A 23,406-nucleotide genomic window follows, 5' to 3' on the forward strand; every position below is an offset into this window, starting at 1 on the left:
TCATTTTAGAGAAGTCTGTATAAGTTGGTAATCAGTTGTGAGAGTTCAAGGGTTCTTTGAAATTATTATTATAGGCCAAAAAGGGAAAAGGACATAGACAGCTGCATATAAAGTGGTATCACATCCATACAAGCACTAGAGGATGTTATACAGATGGTAACAGCTCTTACACATACATGGGCAGTGCATTACATTTGACTTAAGATGCTCTGTAAAGAAACTTTACTATAGATGTGTATACTATGCATAAATGGGGCAGGGTGGGGGCAGTATCTGCTAAGGACCAACAGTTAAGCCTGATTAGTAATCCTCTTCCATAGAGGACTGCCAAAACCAAATCATTAGACCTGGCTGAAAGATCTCCTCCTATAAACTTACTGAGATCCAGCTAGATTTGAACCATCATATAAACATTTGTTGGAACAATTTCCTCCCCAATACCACTTGTGTAATTCACCTGCTGTAAAAGAACAAGGAGTCTGGTGTTCTGGAGTACTCCAGAAACTGATACTGGTAAACAAGCTTTCCAAAATGTAAAACAACTGAAGATGTGTAAGGGAGTACAACAAAAATAGAAGCATTTTAAGGTTAACTTTCTGATTTTACAGAATAGATTTTAATTCTTCCTGAAAGCTGTCTGTTTTCAAACATAAATACAGCATGTTTAGGAACCACTAGATGACAGAATCATTATGTGTTCCTACTCACAAACTCCCATCTCTTAAGCATCATGTTTTACAAGGCTGTCAAAAAGTAGGTTCACATAAAACCCTGTAAAGGTTAACTGAGGCAAGCTGAATAAGGTACCAAACACATAGCTGCATATGCATAAGTGTTCATATATTTTTACATAGTTACCGTATTTGTATGCTGTGAAAACCAGAAGCTAATACCATTAAAGGGAATTAAACAGAAAGTTATTCATTGAACAAGGCAAACCAGCCATATAAACAACCAAATAAAACTTTAAATTTAGAAGTTCCATACTAATTAAAAACTATATCTGATTTATTATTTTTTAAAATTAATTTCATCCCAAATTCTGATTGAAAATCCTGGAAAAAATGGGGAGAAAACTGTTACTTATTATTATTTTAGCTTCAAAATTTGGCAGGACTTGCAAAATATGGTGTCCAAATTAACCATTCTTGTCCACCAGGATGTCACCACTACCTTTTAAAGTGATGTTTGGAATAACATTTAACCAGATAAACATTTAGCAAAAAGGAACAAAAAAAAAAAAAAAAAAATCTGCTGTCATGTGAAGAGCACCTCCATTTCCGAAAATGAACAAATAAGTAAATAAATCTGTCCAGTAGGGACAGCTATCGAAGTAAAGGAATCATATCTTCTGGGTGAGATTGGGTGAGAAAGGAAAGAAATCACATTTGGGGCTGGGAACTCAGGGATTACTACCTTGGGAGGGTAGGGAGTGGGGAAAATGAAAAAAAAAAAGGCCAAACACTGGGGAGAGGAAAGAAAGAGAAGGAAAGAACATGGAGCAGAAGGTTCACTTACTGTTTGGTTATCTTCATACAGCTTCAAGTCATATCCGCTGAGCTCCACACAGAAAATTATTGCTGTAACCCCCTCGAAACAGTGGATCCATTTTTTGCGTTCAGATCTCTGTCCACCTACATCCACCATTTTGAAAGTCAGCTCTTTGAAGGTGAACTTATTTTCTACAATCCCTGTGGTCATGTCCCGAGAACGCAGAATATCTTCCACTGTAGGGATGTAGTCCAGTGCTGCAATCCTTTCTAGGTCATTTAAGTAGTATGCAGCATTATCCTCTAGATGGTACTCATTGGAGCGGCAAAAACACTCCTGCACACCAGGGTCTGCCCAGAGCCGCTTCATGACTCCCAGAAGCTCGGGGGTAATCTCACCTTTGCTCTCAGCTGGGCCTGTCAGGGCAAAAAGCTGCACAGCATCATATGCTCTGTCAGGATTGTGGAATTCTATCTTAAGAGTGGCTAGAGCCCGAATGATACGTGTGAGTGAGTCAATTGCATTATAGATAATCAGAGGTTTGTATTCCTTGCAAGCCTCCAAGTTAAAGCCACCACTATGAATGATTTTCATCTGCTTTACAATAGTACTCTTCCCAGAATTGCTGGTACCCAGGAGAAGGAGCTTAATCTCTCTTCGTTGTCGCTGACTTTCAGAGCGCAGGTGGCGGTCAATCCTACGGGACCGCCGCGCTGCCTCTTTCTCCTCAGAGCTTTGCCGACATCCCATGGTATAGCAGGCAGTTACAGAAGGGAAGGGTTGGAGATTGTCTCACTTTGTGTCTCTGAAAAAGATCTGTGTTGTCTTTCAGTTCTCGTGCCAGGTACACCTTAAATGAAAAAAAAAAAAAAGTTGCTATCCAATACCTGATGGTCCAAGATGCCTGTACCACCTAATTCAGTCCCAGCAGGGGTGCAAACACATGTAGATATGCAGCCACAGAAATAGTCTCTTCAGCAGATCTCATGGCACTCCCCTTTGCAGTGCATAAACAGTGGCACATTCCTGTTAATGAAAGGACACTTCCCTTTGCCACAGTTTGGCTAGATCCATCAAATACTCTTTTCTGCTCTGCATAATTATTTTGCTGCCTTCTGTCCAAAGGTAAGGAGCTGCACTTTCACCTTCTCTGCTCTAGCCCTTGTCTTTTAATTGTATTTTCTGGTTGCTGTGGTGATGCTGCTAGATAAAGCTGAAGCTCTTTTCAATAGTGCTGCACTTGTTTTGTTTCTCTTCCCTCACTTCTTCAGCTGATCCAGTTCAGCTCTGTAAATATGTGCTTTCCACCTGCCAAACAATGAGAAAATAAATGAGTTAAATGAGAGACTTCACTTCCTTGCTGCAAACCACTTTCTCATCCTCTTCTAGACTTCCAAACCTTTTATTATCCCAAATAGAAAATACAGATGGAAAAATACATAAAGAAAAGCAAAAATCTAAAACCCTAGCAAAAACATGAGGGCAACTGAAGCTTGCAGACCTAAGAAAATGTGGTTTCTGAACAACAGTAAATCATATCTCCCTTCCAGCCTTCTGTATTTTATTATCTAAACCTACATGAAAACAAACAGTGCTGAGCTGTGCCCCAGTTTCTCCCTCAGCAAGAGCTTATGGCAGTGCTTTTCCTGCACAGTCCTGTTCTGACTGGTTTTCCTGAAGTAGAAAACGAAACAGACTCACAACTACTTTTCCCAGTCTCTGTGTTTATATCAATATCTTGTACTCAGACAGATGCCCTCCTGAGTTTTCTTTCATCTTTCTGTTTGCAGTGAATATTTAAATAACTAAACTAGGAAGCAAAAGGAAGTTATTAACTTTGCTCCATGATTTTGCAGAAGGGAGAGTTACCGAGAGTTACAGAATACAGTAACAGATCTTTCCCCTCGGAGAACAGTACCATTAAACATACTACCTGCATCCAGTTTAATCACTGAAGTGATGCACTACTACAACAAACTTGTAAGCTTCTTTCCATAACCAAGATAAGTGTTATTAAGCCTCCTCGCTTCCATTTTTAATACAGGAAATGCAGCAAAAGTGAACAGTGACTACAAGGCGAATGTTTTGTACAAAAAGCACAGGAAATGCCATCCCAAGCAAGAGCTGACAGCTTTTCAGTGACTATTAGGCAATTATTCTTTCCCAAATTAGAGGTTAAGCCTACTAGTTGGAGCTCTGCAGAAAGCAACAGCAGGAAACAGTTACCTTTCTCAGAGGGAAAACACATTACTAACAACTGATTGGTGGTAACTTGCCTCTCTTCTAGGAAGGGCTTGCAGCTCCCACTAAGCTCTGAGCACAGCAGGCAGCAGAATCACAGATGTCACGGCTTCCTTATTGTATGCTGGCCCCAGCCCGCTTTGGCATCTATACTACTGTCTGTTTACTTGTGTCTAGAAGGTCTTCAGTGAGCATTTTCACAAACTAAACTACATGCCACTGAGATACCCTCAGAGATAGGCTGAAGAAAAACTTCAGAGCTTACTAAAGAAGTACAACTTCTACTACATTTTAGTAAGACTAAGTCTCCCAAATTTAGTTTTCAAAGTTTCTTTAGAAGCCTTTGGAAGTTCTTCCTGCATGAACTTAGTAGCATTTCAATATAGATGTAACAAATCACTAAAATACATATTGAAGAGTAGGATTCCGCACTACTAGGAAGGAGAGGGATAGAATGATCCAAGCCAGATGCTGAACCCCTAACTTTTGTGAGAAAATAAATTGAACTACAACTACTTGCAACCTCATGTACTTTGCTTTCTCTTTCTTAAGCATCACAGCAGAAATTTTAGTGGACAAAAGATATTTCAGCACTCCAAGATAATGAACTGTAATTAAGTATTTGAAACAGAGCACTGTATTTACCAATATGTATTTTTCCTTTCCCCACATCACCTACATCATAGGACAAGATTCACTTACATAGATACACAGCAGAACAGGGTGGGTCTCATTCCTACTTGGCGACACTGCTCTGGTTGAAAAATATGAACTTATATTTACATTACTTCTATTTCAACGTGTAACATTTATTTATAAATGCATATACATTTAATGTTTCGTAAGACACTGGTTTATTGTTGAGAATTTTAACTCTCATTTTGTCTTGCAAAAGTCATTATCAGCCAGGGATTTCAGTGAGATCTTGCTTTACCCTCCCAGTAGCTATCACCATAGTAGAAATTAATTACGCGAAATAACAGTTTTAGCTAACCTTTAAATAAAGTTAATTGAGATATAGCACAGCATAAAAACTTTGAGGCAGGGGCTTCACAGATATAGGTAAGGACAGTTACATCAGCTGCAGTACTGAAGAAGGTTTATATGGTTAAAATAAAGAATAAAGCTCAGCTTTTTAAGTTTCATAGCATCTTACATTTACATGAAAAAACATCATTCTTAGAATATTTATTGGTGAGAGTAGAAGGGGGAAATAATTTATATATGTAGGATTTCATTCCTTAGGTGGTAGAAACAAGTGTAACGATCTCAGACTCTTCTGTTTAGCAGGAGGTATTACTATTCTTCTGTTATTTGTATATTAAATTTTTGTCACAGTTGGCTATCCTCATCAGTTTCTGTATTTTGTATAGCTTTCCCTCTGAACATGTTTAAAATCCCTTACAGATCTCTTCTAATTTATGATGGGCTGACAAGTGGAAAGGTAGAGTCTATGTGTCTGGTTTGAGATCCAAGTCCCCACCGGTACGCATCTCGGGGGTCTACAGTTCTGTAACAACGTCTTGGCATTAGCCAGGTTCTCGCAACACACCGGATCCCTTTTCAGCAGTTTCCAATACATAAGTGTGAAGGTATCTGGGAACATGAAACGTGCATGTATGGAAGGACAAAGAGTTGTAGCAATTATTGTTAACCTCTTAACATCAGAGAAAAATGTATAGACACTGGACAGAATCAATGGATGACAGTTTTACATATTAATTCCTGAAGTTTCCTGGGATGTTAGCCTGGGACAGTTGAGCTTGCAATGATTCACTCTTAAATACTTTTACTGATTCTATATTTATCTTTAAATCCCTTTCTAACTCTAAACCTGCTTAAGGGAGATAGATAGTTGAAGCAATGTAGACCTAAATAAAATTCATGACTACCAGGATAAGTCGGTATAGGTCGGAATTGATACTGGTGTATTGAACAGGCAGAGAGCATTATATCTTAGTTGGAAAAGGTGAATAAATGATTCTTGCAAACAATTGCAAAATTCCACAACTGCAGCTCTGACCACAAAAAAGTGAACACTCAAAAACACATATATGAAGTATACTTAAAGTGTGCTTCAATATCCCACTCATTCCCATCTTTCCTTAGATTCCCAGAACACTGCTAATGTACACATTTTCAGAACAGCAGCTTTTACTCAGTTCCGCAGATCTCCTATACAGTATTTCAACTTCCCCTCTCTTTCTTGCTTCTAAACCTGCCTTCTCACTGTGTTCATTTAATCTCTGTGCTCTAGCATCTGCCTGTGAATCCATCCCAAATCCACACACATGAAATTAATTAACTAGAAGAGGGCTTCTACAGTAACTACTTCCAGAAACTAGCCATGGCAATCTTATTCTCAGTTGTTCTAAACTAGTTATCTAGTCAGTACATCCAGTCACTTCTACATGACAGTTCGGAGTGCTTATGTTTCATCTTTGCCTGTATGGACCAATCGCGTATGAGGAGGCCTGAAATTTAAGTATTTTAGTACCTTAAATTTAAAGATATCCAAATCCTTTGCCCCAAATGCACTGTGTATTGCTATTACCTGGTCTAAAATTCTATAAGAGTGTCTTAATATCAGCTATATTTATCTTACTTCCCATTGCACATCAGAAGGACATTAGCACATGAAGAACAGATTAATCAGCAGAAAATTAAAATAATAGCATACACATTAATAGAATGTTACTTAGCACAACTTTACTTACTCTAATGCATCAAAGATGTGGAAAGGAAAACTCTCCAAAACTAGGAGTTATGCTTTCTTCAAATAATTAGCTTTTTCCAAGGGTCATAGAAGATGAAAAATAAGAGTTGAGGAAGCTATTTCTTAATGAGTAACTTTCCAGCCGCACAGAGAGAACGAAATTACTGTATTAGATATTAGGCCAAATTCTTATTTTAATTATATGAAAAAAAAGAGTTGACTCCATTAATCATGCTTATTCTGACCCATTCAGAACATTTAAAACTGGTTTTCCTTTAAGTCCTCATCATTAGAGGCTTCATTTTCATGTCATTGATAAGACCACTGGTCCAATTCTTTGTGACATTTTCTACACGTCTCTATGACTAAAGATGAAACATTTTGCAAGAAGCACATATGGCAGTCTCTCTCCTCTCTTAATTAAAGTTTCATCCTGGAAAAAAGGAGGCTTGCTAGAGACAAGAAGCAAGAGGATCTATGTTCCTTCCAAAATGCATCAGTACCTATGATAAAAATTGGAGATTTTATGCCCATATAAGAGAAGCCTCACAGTAGCTTATGACAAAACAGTTTAGTAGAAAGACACCTTCAAGAAAAAAAAATTATTATTATTTTCAGACAGCTTGTACATTCTGTGGAGTACTTCCTATTGTGTATTTCCACAACACATTCAGATGCATCATTCATATCCCACGGTGTTTTACATATCAGCTATTCTGCTTGCCATTCATTAATGTTTAACACAGAAAAAGATAGAGTGGCACCTCCCTAATGTAGGGAAGACCAGGAGTATGTAAACACTCTGTAAATTAGTTTTACACTATTCAATTTCCATGGTTTTGGCTTCTAGTCATTCCTATTGCATATATTTCAATGATATTTGAATATCAGTATTTCAAGTAGCAATACAATGAGGTGATTATACTATTGCTTTGTAAAGCAGAGTACATACACCGAAAAGCATCTTCCATGTTCACAGTCACTACCTTTTAAAGTTCAGAAAAATTATAACTTTACAAACTATTCTATTAATACATTTTACTGTCCTAGCTACATAAAGATGAACTTACTCTCACCAATTTTACTTTTTCTTGGAACGCGCTCAGAAAATAAGGCACTGTAGAATTTGTTCTGGTTTTTTAGATCAGATTTCATATCAAAAATGCAAGTGTTTCATGGCTGTAAGTTTATAATTAGATAAGAAAAAGTCTTTTCCGTTACTCTAATGGAAAGCCCTATTGCTTCCTTTCACTGTGAACATTTCTCTCTAAACTTTGTTTTAAAAAAACTTTGTTCTTTGAATGATGAGATTACACTGCATATGTGCATCTAAACTAACACATCTGCCTTCTCCTGACAATTGAAGCTGCTCAAAATGTTAAGAAAATATATTTGTTAAATCTGATTATATATGTGGGCTGTCATATCATGCCTGAAATTAGTAGTTCATTAAATTAACAGGCCCCAAATCCTCAGCAAAGAGTGATCTATTTCAAATATCAAAGTAGTAATACTAAAAAGTTCATTTTTGGAGCAGGAAAGATACTTGAGCAAAATTCTGCACTGGTTAATTATATAAATCTGTTGAAGCTAATTTAACTGAGCAGGCTGTTTAGTACTAGCACGTTCTTCTGTCCATACTTTTACAGCAAATAAAACCAGTCATTATTGTTGATTTCATATCTAGGCTTGCTCTTTGCCTCTGCCCATCACTTCTGTCTTCCTCAAACTAATCTGTGTGTTTGTAATCATAAACACTTACCCCTTTTCTCATCGTGTTCCCAAGTAATGGGAGGGGGCAGGAAGGAAAGAGAATAACACTACAACACCACAATTCAATCGTAAAAATTTCCCTAAGGAAAGATCCGAGTATTGTCTCTTGTTGCATTAACTACTGGCATGTTACCGTGGAATGCGGAGTTACAAAATCTGCCTTGAAAGATGTTCCCCCCCAAGATTTTATTGAAAGAAGCTGGCTCCTAGGCTGAGAATAAAGCCAATGGCTGTTACTATCACAGTCAATATAGCGACTGTGCATACAGTATGCTGCTAGCCACAGAATTTCAGCTGGCATTGCAGGCACAAAGCTATATTCTCCCTCATATGCAAGTGGTACCGGTAGTCTAATAACTTAGCTTCACCATCACCAGCTCGCACACACAGAGCTTTAGGAGCCTAATCTTATTCAGCTCCTTACAGTATTTCCATCCTAGTAGCCAGATGATACATGTAATTTTTCCCCAGGAGTACCTGGACTTTGCTTGTATTTGTTTTCACATGGGTAAGTGCTAGAACAGGCAGGTCCACTACGTCTAAACTTTCAGATAAGTAACACTTCGAAAAATTTTAGTTTTAGCTACAGCAGAGAAAGATTGCGTTTCAAGAAAGCACTTGCTAGGCAAGGGTAATTGGACTTGCTGGCCTAGAGGCTTAGGAGAGGGGAAAAGAAAGGGGAAATAAAAGATTTTATATTAAGGAAAACCAGAAATAATCTGTTTCCAGTAGAACACCTGTCTCTCCAGAGCCAGAAGCATAAACCAAAGTTACCAAACCTGGTGATGAACTTTCTGCCTACAAGCATATGGAAATCCCTGATGTCCCCTCTATCTTTCCACATGAAGGGTAACAACCTATTATTGGCGGTGTTCAACCTTTTCATTGAATCTAAGCTTCAACTTGACAGGTGAGCTGTACAGATAGCAATATGTCCTCCTGTGACAGAATTAAGATTGTTTTGTTTGAAAAAAATAATTTGGTAAATTTAAAGATATTTTAGAAAGATATTAAGGATGAACATTCAAGTACTCAGAAGTTGCATGTACAAGTTATGGCAAAACTTTTCATTACATATTAAGGCACTATAATATTATCCAAAACAAAGGATGGGCCAGATCTAATAACTGAACAAGAAAACATAGCAGAGAAAGCTGTTGTCTTTTGTGGTTTATTTGTTACAGCAGTTAAAGTGCATATTCTGTTAGTAGATGTGTGAAGAAAGAAGGGTCATGATTTAATTAGCAGAATTAAATTCTGGACACTGGCCGGACACTACTGAATTCTACCCCTCTTTGTCACTGTGGTTATTTGTGATGTTAATTAACTCCCTCAAGGCCATCTTTTCAAAGATGATCTCTGCTTGCGATTTTCATTTCTTAGATGCCCAACTTGAGATAAAGTTTGTGATCAGGAAACGCACCGAGTTTTCAAGTATAATCGGCCTCAATGGTAGCGTGTGTTGTATATATTCAAGTATTGAAAGTCATCTTTTTTCACTCGATCCATCTTGATCTCTATTTAAGAAATAGGGCCTAGCCTCTACACTAACTCCCCAAGGTAGATCCAAGAAATAAATTAATGTCTGTGCAATAGATAACAAAATGAAAGCAATAGCAAAGTCAGCCAGAAATTCATATTGATATCACAGTCTAGCTAAAGTACAGTACATATTCAGATCAGGGCCACACACACAGTAACCAATACAGAATAATGGAAGCTGCTTATTAAGGATGGAGTTCTTAAAGGAAAGTCAAATAAAGTAATTATAAACCAAAAGATCACATACATGTAAGCAAGTATGTGTGCATGTTAGGGATAATCAAGGTGTAAGAACAATGATAAAAAAAAAGTTATTCAGAAACGCTCAGTGCAGGGCAGGGGATGAGAAGGGCACTGACCAGAACTAGTGCTGTACCATGAACGCCTTATTATCACCAGCGCTGACTGTTACCAGCCCAACAGGCAACTGCTTCCAGCATACTTTCCAGAAAGATAGTTGGTAGGTCCATTAAGTTCTCATGTGCCTATTCTCACTAGGATTTTATACTTAGATCTGTGGTGTAAGACCTGAGCTCAGCTATTAGAATTGCCGCCTAGGGATACGTGGCAGAAGGAAGATTTACAAGGCAATAGTGGAGAACCCAAAGAAAATTACTTGCTGCTATTACATATAATCATAGACCTATCAGTATGTAATCTAGATATAATCAATACATAATAGAGCAGATTTTCTACAGTGAGATACTATATTCATAGGTTTAAACATCATATCTTTGTCTATTGTTTGGAAAACATCCAACATACTTCAGCAGTATCAAAACACATATTATGCTTGTTAGTAGTGTACACTAGTATATCACCCAGTCAAAATTTAGCATATACACTTCATCCAGGTTTTAGGGAAACATAAGAACCTATAGTAAAAACATAGTATTCCCTATAAACTAAGCATTCAACTCTTGCTTTTTTAAAGATAGATTTTGGTCTTTATTTAGTGGCACTGAAGTCTGCACTGGCTCAGCTAAGATCCAGACCACAGTAGAATACAAGAACATATTAGTTATTTTTCTTTTAACTATGCATACCCCACGTACTTCAGGAAGTTGGAAACATAAATCCTATAAAGCATTAATACTTAAATATTTGGTAGGTGTTTAAATCACGACCTGTTTTAGCAACATCCACAAACTATTGTGAAACAGTGAGAAACATCAACACAACCAGTACATAATACTAACTGAATCTTAAATAGAGCCCAAAATACAACAGTTCTATTCTGAGTCGTGTTGCTGAAAATCCAGAGTAGTGTCAGTGACTGCATACGGAGTTGCCTGTGCATAGTAATTTAAGACCAGAATCTCCCACAGCAGTCATTTTAGAGGTGACCTTTAGACTTGCATAAAGAATAAAATATTACAAGAATATTACAGTGGGTCTAACAGTGGGTGTGGAGAAAATCCTGGCTGCTAGACAAGGGCGAGAAGAAACATCACACATCGCACCTGCTTTAGGGACGTACAAACATCAGACTCATTTGAAAATTTGTAATAAAGCAACAAACAAAATGCAATAGCCACTCAGTGTCTGTAAGCACCTTAGGTGATGACAGTAGTGTAGATTATATCTTCATTAGAGGTTCTGTTTAGCTTTCCTCATCAGCGGTACCATAGTTCTTACGTGGGTCATTCGTGAGCTAACACTCGCATACCACAGGGTTGCTCTTTAATGGGTCTTACAGAGCTTAAGGAGATGACTTTATTAATTTTTTAAAAAGCTAGTAAAGATTAGGTTTGGTCATTAGTATAGTGGCAAATTTCCTATCACTCATTCAACTTTATTTCACACAATATCTTATGAAAGCATAAGGAAATTTTGGGAGTCATCATAGCAAAAGAAAGTCAAAGAGGGATTTGAAACAGGATAACAATGTAGCCTTGTAAAAGGAAGTTTCTCTTCCTGTGCATAAAAGGTCATATAAGAGAGCAAAAACATGCTTGTTTTAGACTGTTCCAGAGGTGAGCTCATCAGAGATCAAAATCAGAATCTCTGTAGTAAGAACCTGAGAGCCTGGGTGCAGATAATAGTGTCCAGAAGACAAGAAGTTTGTTTGATGTGAGAGGGAAAAGCAGCCAGCGAAGATTCAAAAATTGAAGCTCGGGGCCAAGCAAGAAGCAAAGAGAAGGTGCCCCACCCTAATGGGAGCCATGGAAACAATAGATGAGATTTATCTGTGATGATGGATAAGAAAGTATCTCTGAGACTCTATACAGAACTAAATCACAGTAGTTCTGCTTGTATGTTTTAAGGGAAAGAACTAGAGGAAAGGCAAAAAATAAGCTAAAGAACAAGAGAGTAAAGTCACAGAAGGTAAGTAAGATTTCTAGTGTAAACTGAAAGGGTATATAAACACAGGAACTGAGAAACTTCTGTATCCATGAAAAGAAGAGGGAAGGGATAGCAGTAGAGGAAGGAAAGATGAGCCGAGAAAAGCAAACTGGCATATCTTACTGTATTATGTTGTTAGAAATCAGCAGAAATCTATAAAGAGAAGCAAAAAAAAGACAGTGGGAAGGAATTGACTCAGAATTGTAAAGATGGGTCTGCACATATGGAATTTCATTACACTGGGAGGTGGTGGAGGAAGAGAAGAGAATAAATCCATGGTGTAAACAGTTATCTGGGTCATCAGATTCCCTTTGCTAGAGAAAAGACATTGTTGAGAGTGAATCAGGGCTGAAAGGTGACAAGAAAGACCTTGCAATGAGAGGCAGACCAAAAGAGTTCAGAAGGAGTAAAGCAAAATATGGGAAACAGTTTCAGCAGAAGCAATGAAGACTGAATTCACAGAAAGGCTGAAGGAGAGAACATGGGAGGAGTGGACTGGCAATGTGATAGTTAAAGTTGGGAACTAAGCAACACTGAATGAGTAATGTTTCACAGAGAACAAATCAAAAGAACCGTGGTGAATGGAAACATAGAAAAACAGACATAGGTTGAATGAATATGCAGGAGTAGTAAGTTATCAACATGAGAGAAAGTCAAAAAAGGAATATAGGAGATTTGTGAAGAGAGAACAGTATAAGGGAGTTCAGAGACAGTAGCTCAAAGAAAGCATGAGAGAAAAGAGCAACATGGGGCAGGAAGAGCATCAAAGAGCTGGTGAAAATGGAAAAGAGAAGGAGAGGAAAGCAGGACTGTGAAAGAATAAAGCCAGTAATTCTCAGGATGGTCTAATCTAGGGAAGGACAAAGAAAACCAGACAAATCTACTGAAGTTATCAGCCTCACAACAAGACATAAACATGGATTATAATGTTGTTCCTAGTACAACAAGAGGAAAAAAGGAAGAAAGAGTGTGAATATCAGCATAAGAGGAAGGGCTATTATCAGGGCTGAATTTAGTAGCTAGGGCAGAGAGCAATTTCCAGCCTTAGGCCACATATAAAATTAATCATATGAACTATGTCAGAAGATATCTACATTAGAACTGCGGATTCCCTAGGTTCCATCTTAACACAAATTAAACACTATTTTAGCCACAAAAGAGGAGATTAGGAGTGGAAGAAGTATTAGACCACAGCCTGGGGTGGGGTGTATGGGGAGAAGAAGAAAAAAAGAAAAGAAAAAGAAAAAAAATCTCAAGAGGCTAAACAGAATCCACAGTGTTCTCTGAAGTGTGACTCATGGGAGAGGACTTGTATGCTACCAAGCAGAGAATACAGCTGCAGCCTACACCCAGTCTCATTCTGCTTTTCTTTTGAAATTCAGAAGCTTTGACAGCCTTGCAGTCCTGCTGCACTCAAGAGCTTCAGCAGGTACATCTCAGAAGCTGAGCCATTAGCATAGTTACTCCCTTCTCTAATTCAAAGGACCTTTCTTATAAGCTGAATATGAAGGAAGTTGTCCATGTTCTGGTTTTTATATGAAATTACTTTAGGCTCAATCCAAAAACTAGATATACTCGTTCACAAAACATAACTCTGCAACCAGGAGCATTTAAGTACAGCGTTGTACAATGGCTAATTAGCTCCTGGTTTCAAAATCTATTTCAATATCTATTTTTTACAACATTTTGCCATTTAGCTTTACTAGCCCAGTTGCAGGTAGCTTCGGTAACTGCATTCAGCACTGCATTGCACAGAGCAGATGCACTATTTGGCACTTTTAACAGAATTTAAACTAATGTCAGTTGTCCATGTGAAGAACTGCTGTTCTACCTTCTCATCTTCCCTGTGTACTCAGTAAATTCCTAATCTAGAAAAAACTCAATTTTTACATTGTTGGTTTGAGAATTCTTAAGCAAAAGAGTACTCCATTATCTGCTTTCCCCCAAAATTACCCTTGTTTAAGCTGCTAGCAACCTAACTCCTTCCTAAACTGCACAGGCAACCAGAGTGGCACCTTTTGTCCCCGTCCCCTCCTTGTTTCTCTGTGCTGACACAAAGCACACCTATTTCACACCAGTGAGACAGGACACAGTGGTGAGTTTAGGCTAGGGAAGAGCAGCCTTCATCCTTTCTGCTGAAAGCTGGTCACAGCGCAACAAGGAACAAAATAAATATGTGGCCAGAAAAAATAATTATGAAAGCACGTGAGTCTGCAGCTTAACAGATTAATCAATAGCTAGACAGGCATGACCAAAAAAAAAAAATAATGAAAGAAAGAAAGAAAACCCCCACTTTCTCACATTTTACATATGAAGCAGTACTATAGATGAGTTTAGTCTTAGATTATAAAGGACAAAGGACACTCTGGCTTAAATGCAGTTCCAAATTTTCAACTACCAAAAGATCCTCTTCATTGTATAGATTAGGTATGCCTTGCTGAGCTCCATGTAAGTCTTCACTGGAACTAGAACTTCATTTGGGCTATATGAAGCAAAGAGTAAGAGTATCCTCAGTGACTTAGAAACAATCCTTCTTCGCTTCACTGCACTTTTCAAGTTTTTGGGGTTGTCCTTAAGATCAGAGACACTGACGATTCACTAATACCTTTATTTTTATTCAATGGGCTCTCAGTATAGAAGTTGTCCATTGGTCTTTCTAACAAATCACATTTTTAATAAGTAATTGTAATTAAAAAAAAATAAACACACAAGCTTAAGAGGTTCTCCACTTTTCATGACAAGGCTGAAAGCTGTAATATTATTCTGTAGTTGTCCTCTAGAATAGCTTTATTATTTTTTCAGTAAGCCAGCTTAAGCTGAATGTTTACAGTTGCTTTCAATAAATTTGTAATTATTTGCTATATCACTTCATGCCACACACTACATTCAAAAGTTGTCCAGTCATTCAAAAGATAAAACCTGTTAACTTCTATAAGTTCAATACATGCTTGAGAAGCCTTCAACCCACAGGAACGGAAACGCTACTGCTACAAATTGCCACCTTTACCAAGAATAGCCTCTCTGTTGAAGTTCTGTACAGACCTATATAAAGTAAGGGTTTTTTCCCTGCACAATAAAGGAAAGAGGCCTTGGTATCCTGATGCATCAACTTCTTTAGCTAGGATTTTTGCCCCACCAACATCTTCCCCAGAAAAAACCCATCACTCGCTAAAACACCCAAAACCCAAGATCCTTTTCAAGGTTTGGCAGCTACTAGCATTTCTCTTCAGTCTCTCCTTTCCACTTCCCTCTCTCTGGAGGGATGATCACACCTTCTGTACACCCCAGCTGCAGTTACTGCAGTTACACACCCACGACCATGAGCCAGAGGACTCCTGAGTCACTTTGCGCGCGACTAGGGATTATGAGAAGCCCTGCTAGCTTGTGGTGTTAAACATACATTCAGCATTAGAGAGCACTGGAGTGGTTAAATTCCTTGCATCAGACTATAAGAAAGTCTTTTAATAAGCACACTGGTTAAAGATGAAGTGAGAGAAGGTGCAGTTTTAATTATCTGAAGAGACTGAAGGCCTAATTCATCCTGAGAGCACAGTTAGAGTAGCAACGCAAGCATCTCTAGAAACCCTCTGGAGAGGTTAAGTTTCTTAAATAATGTTAGGTTTTTCCTCTTATTCAACCTTGTTTTTTTCTACTGAGATCAAGAATATTTCTACATGGCACTAAATGAGATTGTGATACAAGGTAGAGTAGCTCCGCTTTAGTAGTTGTCGTGAAATGGCAGCCTATGATAAGTGACACTTTGGGGTGAGAACATCGCAAACAGGATACCCAACTGCCAGCAACATAGACAGTTTTACTGATGAAAATTTAATGTTTAGTGCATGATTCATACTTTTCTTGTACATTAATATCACCAGCTGAAAACTTTTGTAAGAATAGATAGGAAAGTGAATAGTCTAACTTTCAGCTCCCCATTTTTATATGATCTCCTCATTACTGTATTACTAGGAGATACTGACATGATCAGCATCATTGTGTTTTAGGATTAATTTCCTCCCTACATGCACATGTTCCAAGCCTGGCTTCTGTTGGTATTGACTATGTATGTTTGTTTATAGGTCTAGTCGACCTTATAAGAAGAAATGCCAAATTTGACCACATAGATTTTGAGTCATGCTGTGACAAAACCCAGTCTGGATAGCTTCACATATTCATAGGGCTATACAGATTTTGTCAGCTCCGTGGATGGCTTTCATATCATTCTAAGAATAATTTTTTGTCTACAACAAAAATAAAACAGTAGGTAATGTATATTGGTTAATATTCATTATTTTGAAAATGCATAGGTAACTGAGCTGCTAAATATAAGTCAATCTTTTGAGGAAGCTATAATGGATTTTTAATCTGGGTATTTACAATAACATAGGAGTGCTATGATTTAGATTTGGCCGGGTAAAGTTGTTGTTTTTCAGCCTCAAGCAAGTTTGTAAATAGTTATTTTTCTCCAAACCTGAACCATAAATGACAGATGGATTTATTTTTGTTATTAGAGATAAACCAAAATCCAATCACATTTTTTCTTGATCTTTTGTTATTTTTCAGCTGTGCATTTGTGACTGTACTACTCCTACTAGTATCTACAGTTGTAGCTCCAAATTTTATAACACATACTGATGATTCTTTGGGTGTTCTGTTAACACTGCTGGTACTTTTGTGTGTATATGTCTGTGTGTGGGGAAAGAGGGGGCGGGGGGTAATTACTAATCCTATTCAAGTTTGTGTTGTATAGAAGGACATTTTCAGCATTCAGATGTTTTTCCCTTATTACAAATTTTTTAATCGCTATAGTCCTGCCAACTCTCTAGCCATGCAACCACAATTTCTACATTTTTACTAAAACCTGTGACAGCATTTTTACTCTTCCTTTAGACCTTAAATTCTGTCTGCAAATAATCTGTCTCTCCTATTGTACAAGTTCTCCTATGCTGAGGTCAGAAAAGTTTCCCTTTTGTATCACACCTCAACTAGAATTGTCTCCTCTTCTTTAAGGTACCTAGTTAATTATCTCAGTATTTTGTGACTCTTATAGTTTCATTCATTTTGTTTGAAGTAGGCTCTTGAATCAAATATTGAGAACGGATACGTTGATTTACAATACTACATACATGATCTACTGCTACTGTTAATAGTAATAAAACCAAATTTTGCAGGTTTTTCTGCATGAGGCAATCCTCACAGCTTAAGTGAGAGTTTCACAAACCAGACAAATGTATGACAAGGACCACGTGGTACAGGTTTAACAGCAGCATTTCAAATGGTTGCTGTTTTGTTCTTTTTACTCACAGTGACATCTCCTCTTGACTCAAATAGCTGTGGCACTAAAATTATCTTAAAGCTGACAGGTGCTAATCGAGCCTTTAGTTTATTCATTATTCAGCAATGGAGCCTTAGTTATTCATTTCTCATTCGTAGTATTAGCAGAAGAAATTACTTATGGTAGCACTGTATCCTAATATTAAGACGGCACACGAAGCTGAAATTTTACCACTGATGGGAAGCTGTGGATTCCTAACTATTCTAGTTAGCATTCTGCATTTCACACACACAAGATACGCAGGAAAAAAGCTGGTGGCTTACCATCACTAAAAAACTGCTTTGATACTGTTGTAAAAACAATTATGAGAAGCAAGCGCAGATCTAGGATAAGAATTAATATATATGCTGGAGATTACTCTGAATGCACCCATACGTCAGTGGAAAGGTCACACATAAACTTCTCAGCAAGGCACATTAGGTCAAAGCAGTGCAAAAGCTATTGCAGCTGGATGGATTCCAGCTTCCAAATTCACCCTCAACTCACAAAGTAGATTTAGCGAGTGAAGGCCAATATCCACAATGCAGAGCAAACCAATAATTTAACTTGAAAATTTTGTTAAAAGAGCACGATGACACCTCTGAGGCCACTCAGACTTCTCAGCTCGCACGGGCAAGGTGCGGGGTTCTGCATTTTCAGTGAAGTGTTCTCAGGTACTGCTGGTTAAGTATCATACCATTTCTTGCCTGATAACTGCTTGTAGCTTTCCAAGATAACTGTGCTTAAAAGCATAGGTTTTAGTACATTTTGGTTCATTTACAGCATACATTAAGACTTAAGATGCATTATCTAATATCAACCCAAAAAGCTACAGACATTCCAGGAAACAAGACAGATAAAATTTCTTACCTCTCAACTCTAGAAAAATGCCTGATAAGATATTCCTACCTCCACCAAAAGCACAAATTAAGAAAACAGTTAAAGAACTCACAGCTGACTTACCTTTCAGCCCAATACACCTTAAAGCAATTTGAGTTTTGTTTCAATTTCTTCCAGCTGGCAGCAATCCCATTAAGATGCAATGCCACTGACATACACACTTACTACAAGTTTCCTCCTCTCAAGATGTATTTTTCACAAAATACTTCAGCAGGAATAATGCAACCAATTTTGTGTCATCTCCATGCATTAGGGAAACATCCAGTGAAATTTTTAAGTAGTTTTGTTCTTTTAGAGACATAGGAGTGGCCTAGAAATAGCAGAACAAGACAGTAGATAGTCATCATAATACTGATTGTGTCTCCTTGACTTCTCTGAGACTTTTTTTCCTGTTCTTAAGAATGAAGTAGAATTTTGGTTTGTATTTAAGAATCTCATGTCTGCCATTAAGTAGTGTAAATGGGTGCCCTGCACAAAAATAATTTTAACTGTCCCTTCCCATCTTTTGTGTTGGTTGCAGGAGGGAGTTCATCCATAAGGGTGAAATTTGTAAAGGCTTTTGTAAAAGTTAAAAGAAAGAGCCAAATTTTAGAGATTTTTCACACCCGCATTATTTCCTGAAATGTTTTAATCTTGACCTTCTACTGTTTATATTCTGTTCATCTCCACTTGCCTCTGACCAATCCTAATACAGGCTGGAGAAATTCTTTGTAATTCTTTAGAATTCTTTGTAATTCTTTAGAATTACATCTTAGAAAATACGGAATCTATAATTGATGACTCTGACAAAGCAGATGCAGACACCAAGTAAACAATGAGATTGATATGCTCTTTATGTAACTCGATCAAATATAAATCTTCTTCAAAATGTAAGTAAAAACAGAGAGTAAGCAACATGTCTAAGAAAAATTCTATTTGCACATCAGATCTCATAGCTGAATAAAAACAGTGCTGCATAGATTGACAGCATTCCTTCTGGCCCCCTTTAAAAAAAATGTTTACAAGCACTTTATTATTTTCTGGAATTGACTTGTTTATGTAAGCTTTTGATGAGTTCTATGAAACATTCTTGACAGATAAATCATGAAAACATAAAGCATCCAAAATCCAAGGTTATGGTCATATAGATAAGCTTTGATTAATCACAGAGTACCTATAGTTGAAGAAAAGCAACACCAAGAGTAAGATACTGTATGAAGATACCAAAATACTGTATTTTGTCAAGACAATAATACCGTCAGAATTCTCTCTGCTAGTATTGTCATGTTTCACCATAAAGTAGATGAAACCAGGTTAATTTCTGGGGACTGCGCATATTCCATATATCATTTGCTCTGACATGTAGAAACCAAATGCAAGCATAGATAAAGCAAATCCAAATTTTATTGAAAAAAAAAAAAACCTTTGGAAAATTATTAACCTATTTGCCTAGTGTTATTCTATATTTTACTACCCATATAAGGTGGTACACTTTTAGAGCCATTTTTATTAGTTGTGATCAAAAGACAACATTTTTCAATAGTAATTTTTCAGCAAGAAGAAGGAAAGTGTCTCAATTATTTCATTCCCAAGTTATTTTCAGTGAGGAATAACAAGTCATACCATCAGCAGGAGTTCCTACATTCTTTCAGGATTTTAATCAAATTTACCCTTTCTTGATTCTGACAACCAAACTTATCACTTGTCTCCAGTCAGCTCATTTGGGTAATGCTATTCATAGTAACATAGGGAGGCATCTCCAGCCTAATAAAACTCTGGTTCAGACTTACAGGCTGGGCATGGAATGAGAACTCTGTTGGTTTTCATGGACAACAACCTGTGCTTTCCCATTAATGGGAAAGAACAAGAACTCTTGCCTTTTTCAATTGGCCGCTGCCCTGATAATAGCAACTAAAATTACTTTTTAAACATGTAGATACCGATATTTTCTTGAGCAGGGCTTTTTTCCTCTGCTTCAAAGGTAGTCCTATAGGTGACACTGGGTAATTGTTAATTGCTTGTCTATCATTATAGGTCCTTTTTTCTGGAGTACTATAAACTTCTATTTGGCCAGCGTTTTCCATTTGATTCTTCTGAAAGACTGGGGAAAAAGTATAGAAGCAATGTAGCTTATAGGATCATCAGAAAGTACCTTACTGTCTTTGTAGCCACTTGAACTTCACTTGGCTGAAATTCTCTCAAAGTAAGATAATATTATTAGTAGACCTACTCAGAGAGGTAAGAAGGAAGGTGATTGTCCTGCTCACTGAGAAATTCTCCCATCATTTGTTACTTAAGTCAACAGCACTTAAAGGTACTCCTAGAGCTCCATGTGACTGTGTGCCCCACTTTCCCTTTAAAGCATACTTTTGCTATAATAGCCATCACGCATCTGATTCTTTCAGATCAATTCTTACAAAAATTCTCATGCCTAAATGATTTCCAAATTAGGATATTGCAGTATTTTCTTCTTGGGGTTCATTACTTTCTAGTATCAGAAGACACAACTAGAAAAGCAAAATGAATTAGGGAAAAATGCAGAGAAACTCAAGACACTCCTAGTCTTGATCTGAATAGGGGATCTGAATAAGATCTGAAGACCTGAGAAGGGAGAAATGGGTTTTTGTGATCATCTTCATAGTAGGGCCAGGTTGGAGCGCCTAAATCTCAGCATGAATTAGAACAGTTTCCAGGTATCATCCCGAGAGGCCACAATATCAGCGGCTGTTCATGGTTTCCTTGACTGCAGAAGTGAGAAAAAGGGTGGAGTTGCTAGGCCAACAATACAACAAGGAGAGAGTCTTCTCAGCACAGACCAGGGTAATATCCTCTGTAAACATTTAATATCGGTTTATAACCCACTTGCACTGGCAGAGAGCAGGACTATAACAGAACCAATAACTCAGTTCTTTGTCTATGTGATAGGTTATTACTTTATCACTGGTTTAAGTCCTATTACATAGAATTGCACCGTTCAGGACTGCAGTGTACAATCTTGGGGAAAATGGAGAATTGTAATTTTCAGTGTTAAAAGTCACAGATTCCTACCTCTTCTTGATGTTGATATTAATACTTTCATGTGTTTAAACCACTATGTATTTACTTGACCTGTGAAATCGAAGAATATTGTACTGATAAAATAAGATCCACTAATGTGCACATCAGCCTAAAATCTTACCACATTTAAAACAAAAATTGCTAATCCCTTGAATTAATACATTGTTGAAATTAGTAGCCGATAATTTGTTTCTGTAACTTAAAAAAATAACGTGACGTCTTCAGTATTCTATTTCTTTTTGTGACCATGCTTGCAAAAAGCGAACTTGACACACCTATGTAATCACAGTCATGAGGCAAAGTTCAGATTTGCTTTTGGGAACATTCACAGCAGGAAACATAATCAGAGGACTTATGCACATCTAGTCAGGGAACAGAAACAATATGATAATAGAACAATTGTTTAAATTTGAAGTAGGCTAGCCTTAGAATTTTAAATACCAACATAAATGTCACTGAATTACAAATTAAGGTGGGTTTATCTGTTCATGGACATAAATGGATTGAAAAAGAGGTTAAAAACATGTCTCTGAAATGACTGATTAAGGTGAGGTTCTACCATTACTGAGCAATACAAAATGAAAGCTCAATAGATTCTTAGCAGTTGTGAGAATATATCAATATCTGCCTGTTACAAAATGGCTTCTATTATAGCACCCTAACTCTGCCAAATTTAAAAAGCCAGGCACAGAAAGGCATCTTGAGGGAAAATTTTCTTGCCAAAACCCAGTTGCAACAAAGGTATTTTGTGGGACACTATCAACTCAGTGGCAGTACAGAGAGATGCTCCAGTGCAACAGTGTTTATTCTGGTATATTTTACTTTAGAATGGATTTGGTTAGCATCATATGCATTAATCTATTGGTGGATTTTAGTGCTTTTAAATGATACAGAAAAAACACTTATGTAGTATTGGTTTGAATCCGCTCAGTAGCATAAACACTAGAGAGGGTGAACAGCTAACATCTTGGACTCTCATTCCTCATAAGACATCCAAACTGAAAAAAAACCCACTCTAAATCACATAGATGTGTAAATGGATATCATATAGCCAAAAGAAATAATATTTTGTTAATACATTCCAAATATTTGGATTATATGATTTGGCCTGGTAAATATCGAGAGAATAAACTTTTTATTAAAAAAAAACCAAACAAGCTAATAACTGAAATTGTGTTATTTTCAGAAAGATGTTCCCTTAGATGACATGTAAGTGTTCTTTTGAATCACACTTATATTTTTCTTTTACAGGAAGATGTATAATAACCAGGTGCATACCCCATCTAAACAGCAACCCCTTCAGAGCTAAACATCCAGCTGTGTTTTTGTTACAATGCCATAACACTTTCATCTGAATTGATTACAATTCAGTTGAATTGTGTTTCTTCCTTCCACAACACAACTGTGTCAATCGTATTTGTGCATCAACAGTTGATATGCTGTCTAATTGTATTTGCGTTGATGCATTTTGGGAAGATAAAGGTAGTTATTCCACATTGTCTTGATAAGGTTTGAAAATATAGAAAGCAGGCACACAAAATAAGGGTGGAAACACACTGGGAACGTATGCTAGAATACTGCCTGGAGTACTAGGAGAAACTGGAGAAAAGATTTGGATTACTCGTACTGTTTTAGTGAAGTCTTTCCTCCAGAATACAATAGCTTTGTTAAGATACAGTTAGAGGAAGAAACCAGTGTGCTAGCCTAGTTACTATCAAAGAAAACAGGGTTGGTAGGTAGAGACTAGCAACTGTATTATTACTTACAAATATTTATGGTCAACCATGTTAATATCTTCATAATTAACAAGTTAAGATTGGTTAAACATTACAATATAGACAGTAAGAGGGAGATTCATCTGTCCAGATTTAGCATATGCATGTAGGTGGCTACCTCTGAACCAGTTACCCAGTGCTTCCTTTGTAGGCGGTGGAGACAGTCATCTCCAGAGGTCAGTTCACCTCGGACTTAGATAGTGGTCAAAAACTGGTCTGATTAATTGCATTGTAGGAATCTCTTTTTTCTCTCCGTCAACTGTAAGGGAAGC

General features: G+C 37.3%; 2 protein-coding genes across 5 annotated transcripts in view; one reads left to right on the plus strand and one right to left on the minus strand.

Moving 5' to 3' along the window:
• The window catches only part of RSPH14 (radial spoke head 14 homolog), a 90,333-nt gene that overhangs the window by 43,865 nt on the left and 23,062 nt on the right, over window positions 1-23,406 (plus strand). The window lies entirely within an intron of this gene.
• The window catches only part of GNAZ (G protein subunit alpha z), a 62,746-nt gene that overhangs the window by 35,008 nt on the left and 4,332 nt on the right, over window positions 1-23,406 (minus strand). For both annotated transcript variants that reach the window (XM_086761514.1, XM_086761513.1), the window contains one exon: window positions 1,519-2,799. In XM_086761514.1, the coding sequence (XP_086617640.1) occupies window positions 1,519-2,241 (723 nt within the window). In that variant the 5' untranslated portion in view covers window positions 2,242-2,799. The remainder of the gene's footprint in view (window positions 1-1,518; window positions 2,800-23,406) is intronic.

This window comes from Chlamydotis macqueenii, chromosome 17 (assembly GCF_036417535.1).
Source record: "Chlamydotis macqueenii isolate bChlMac1 chromosome 17, bChlMac1.mat, whole genome shotgun sequence".
NCBI lineage: Eukaryota > Metazoa > Chordata > Aves > Otidiformes > Otididae > Chlamydotis > Chlamydotis macqueenii.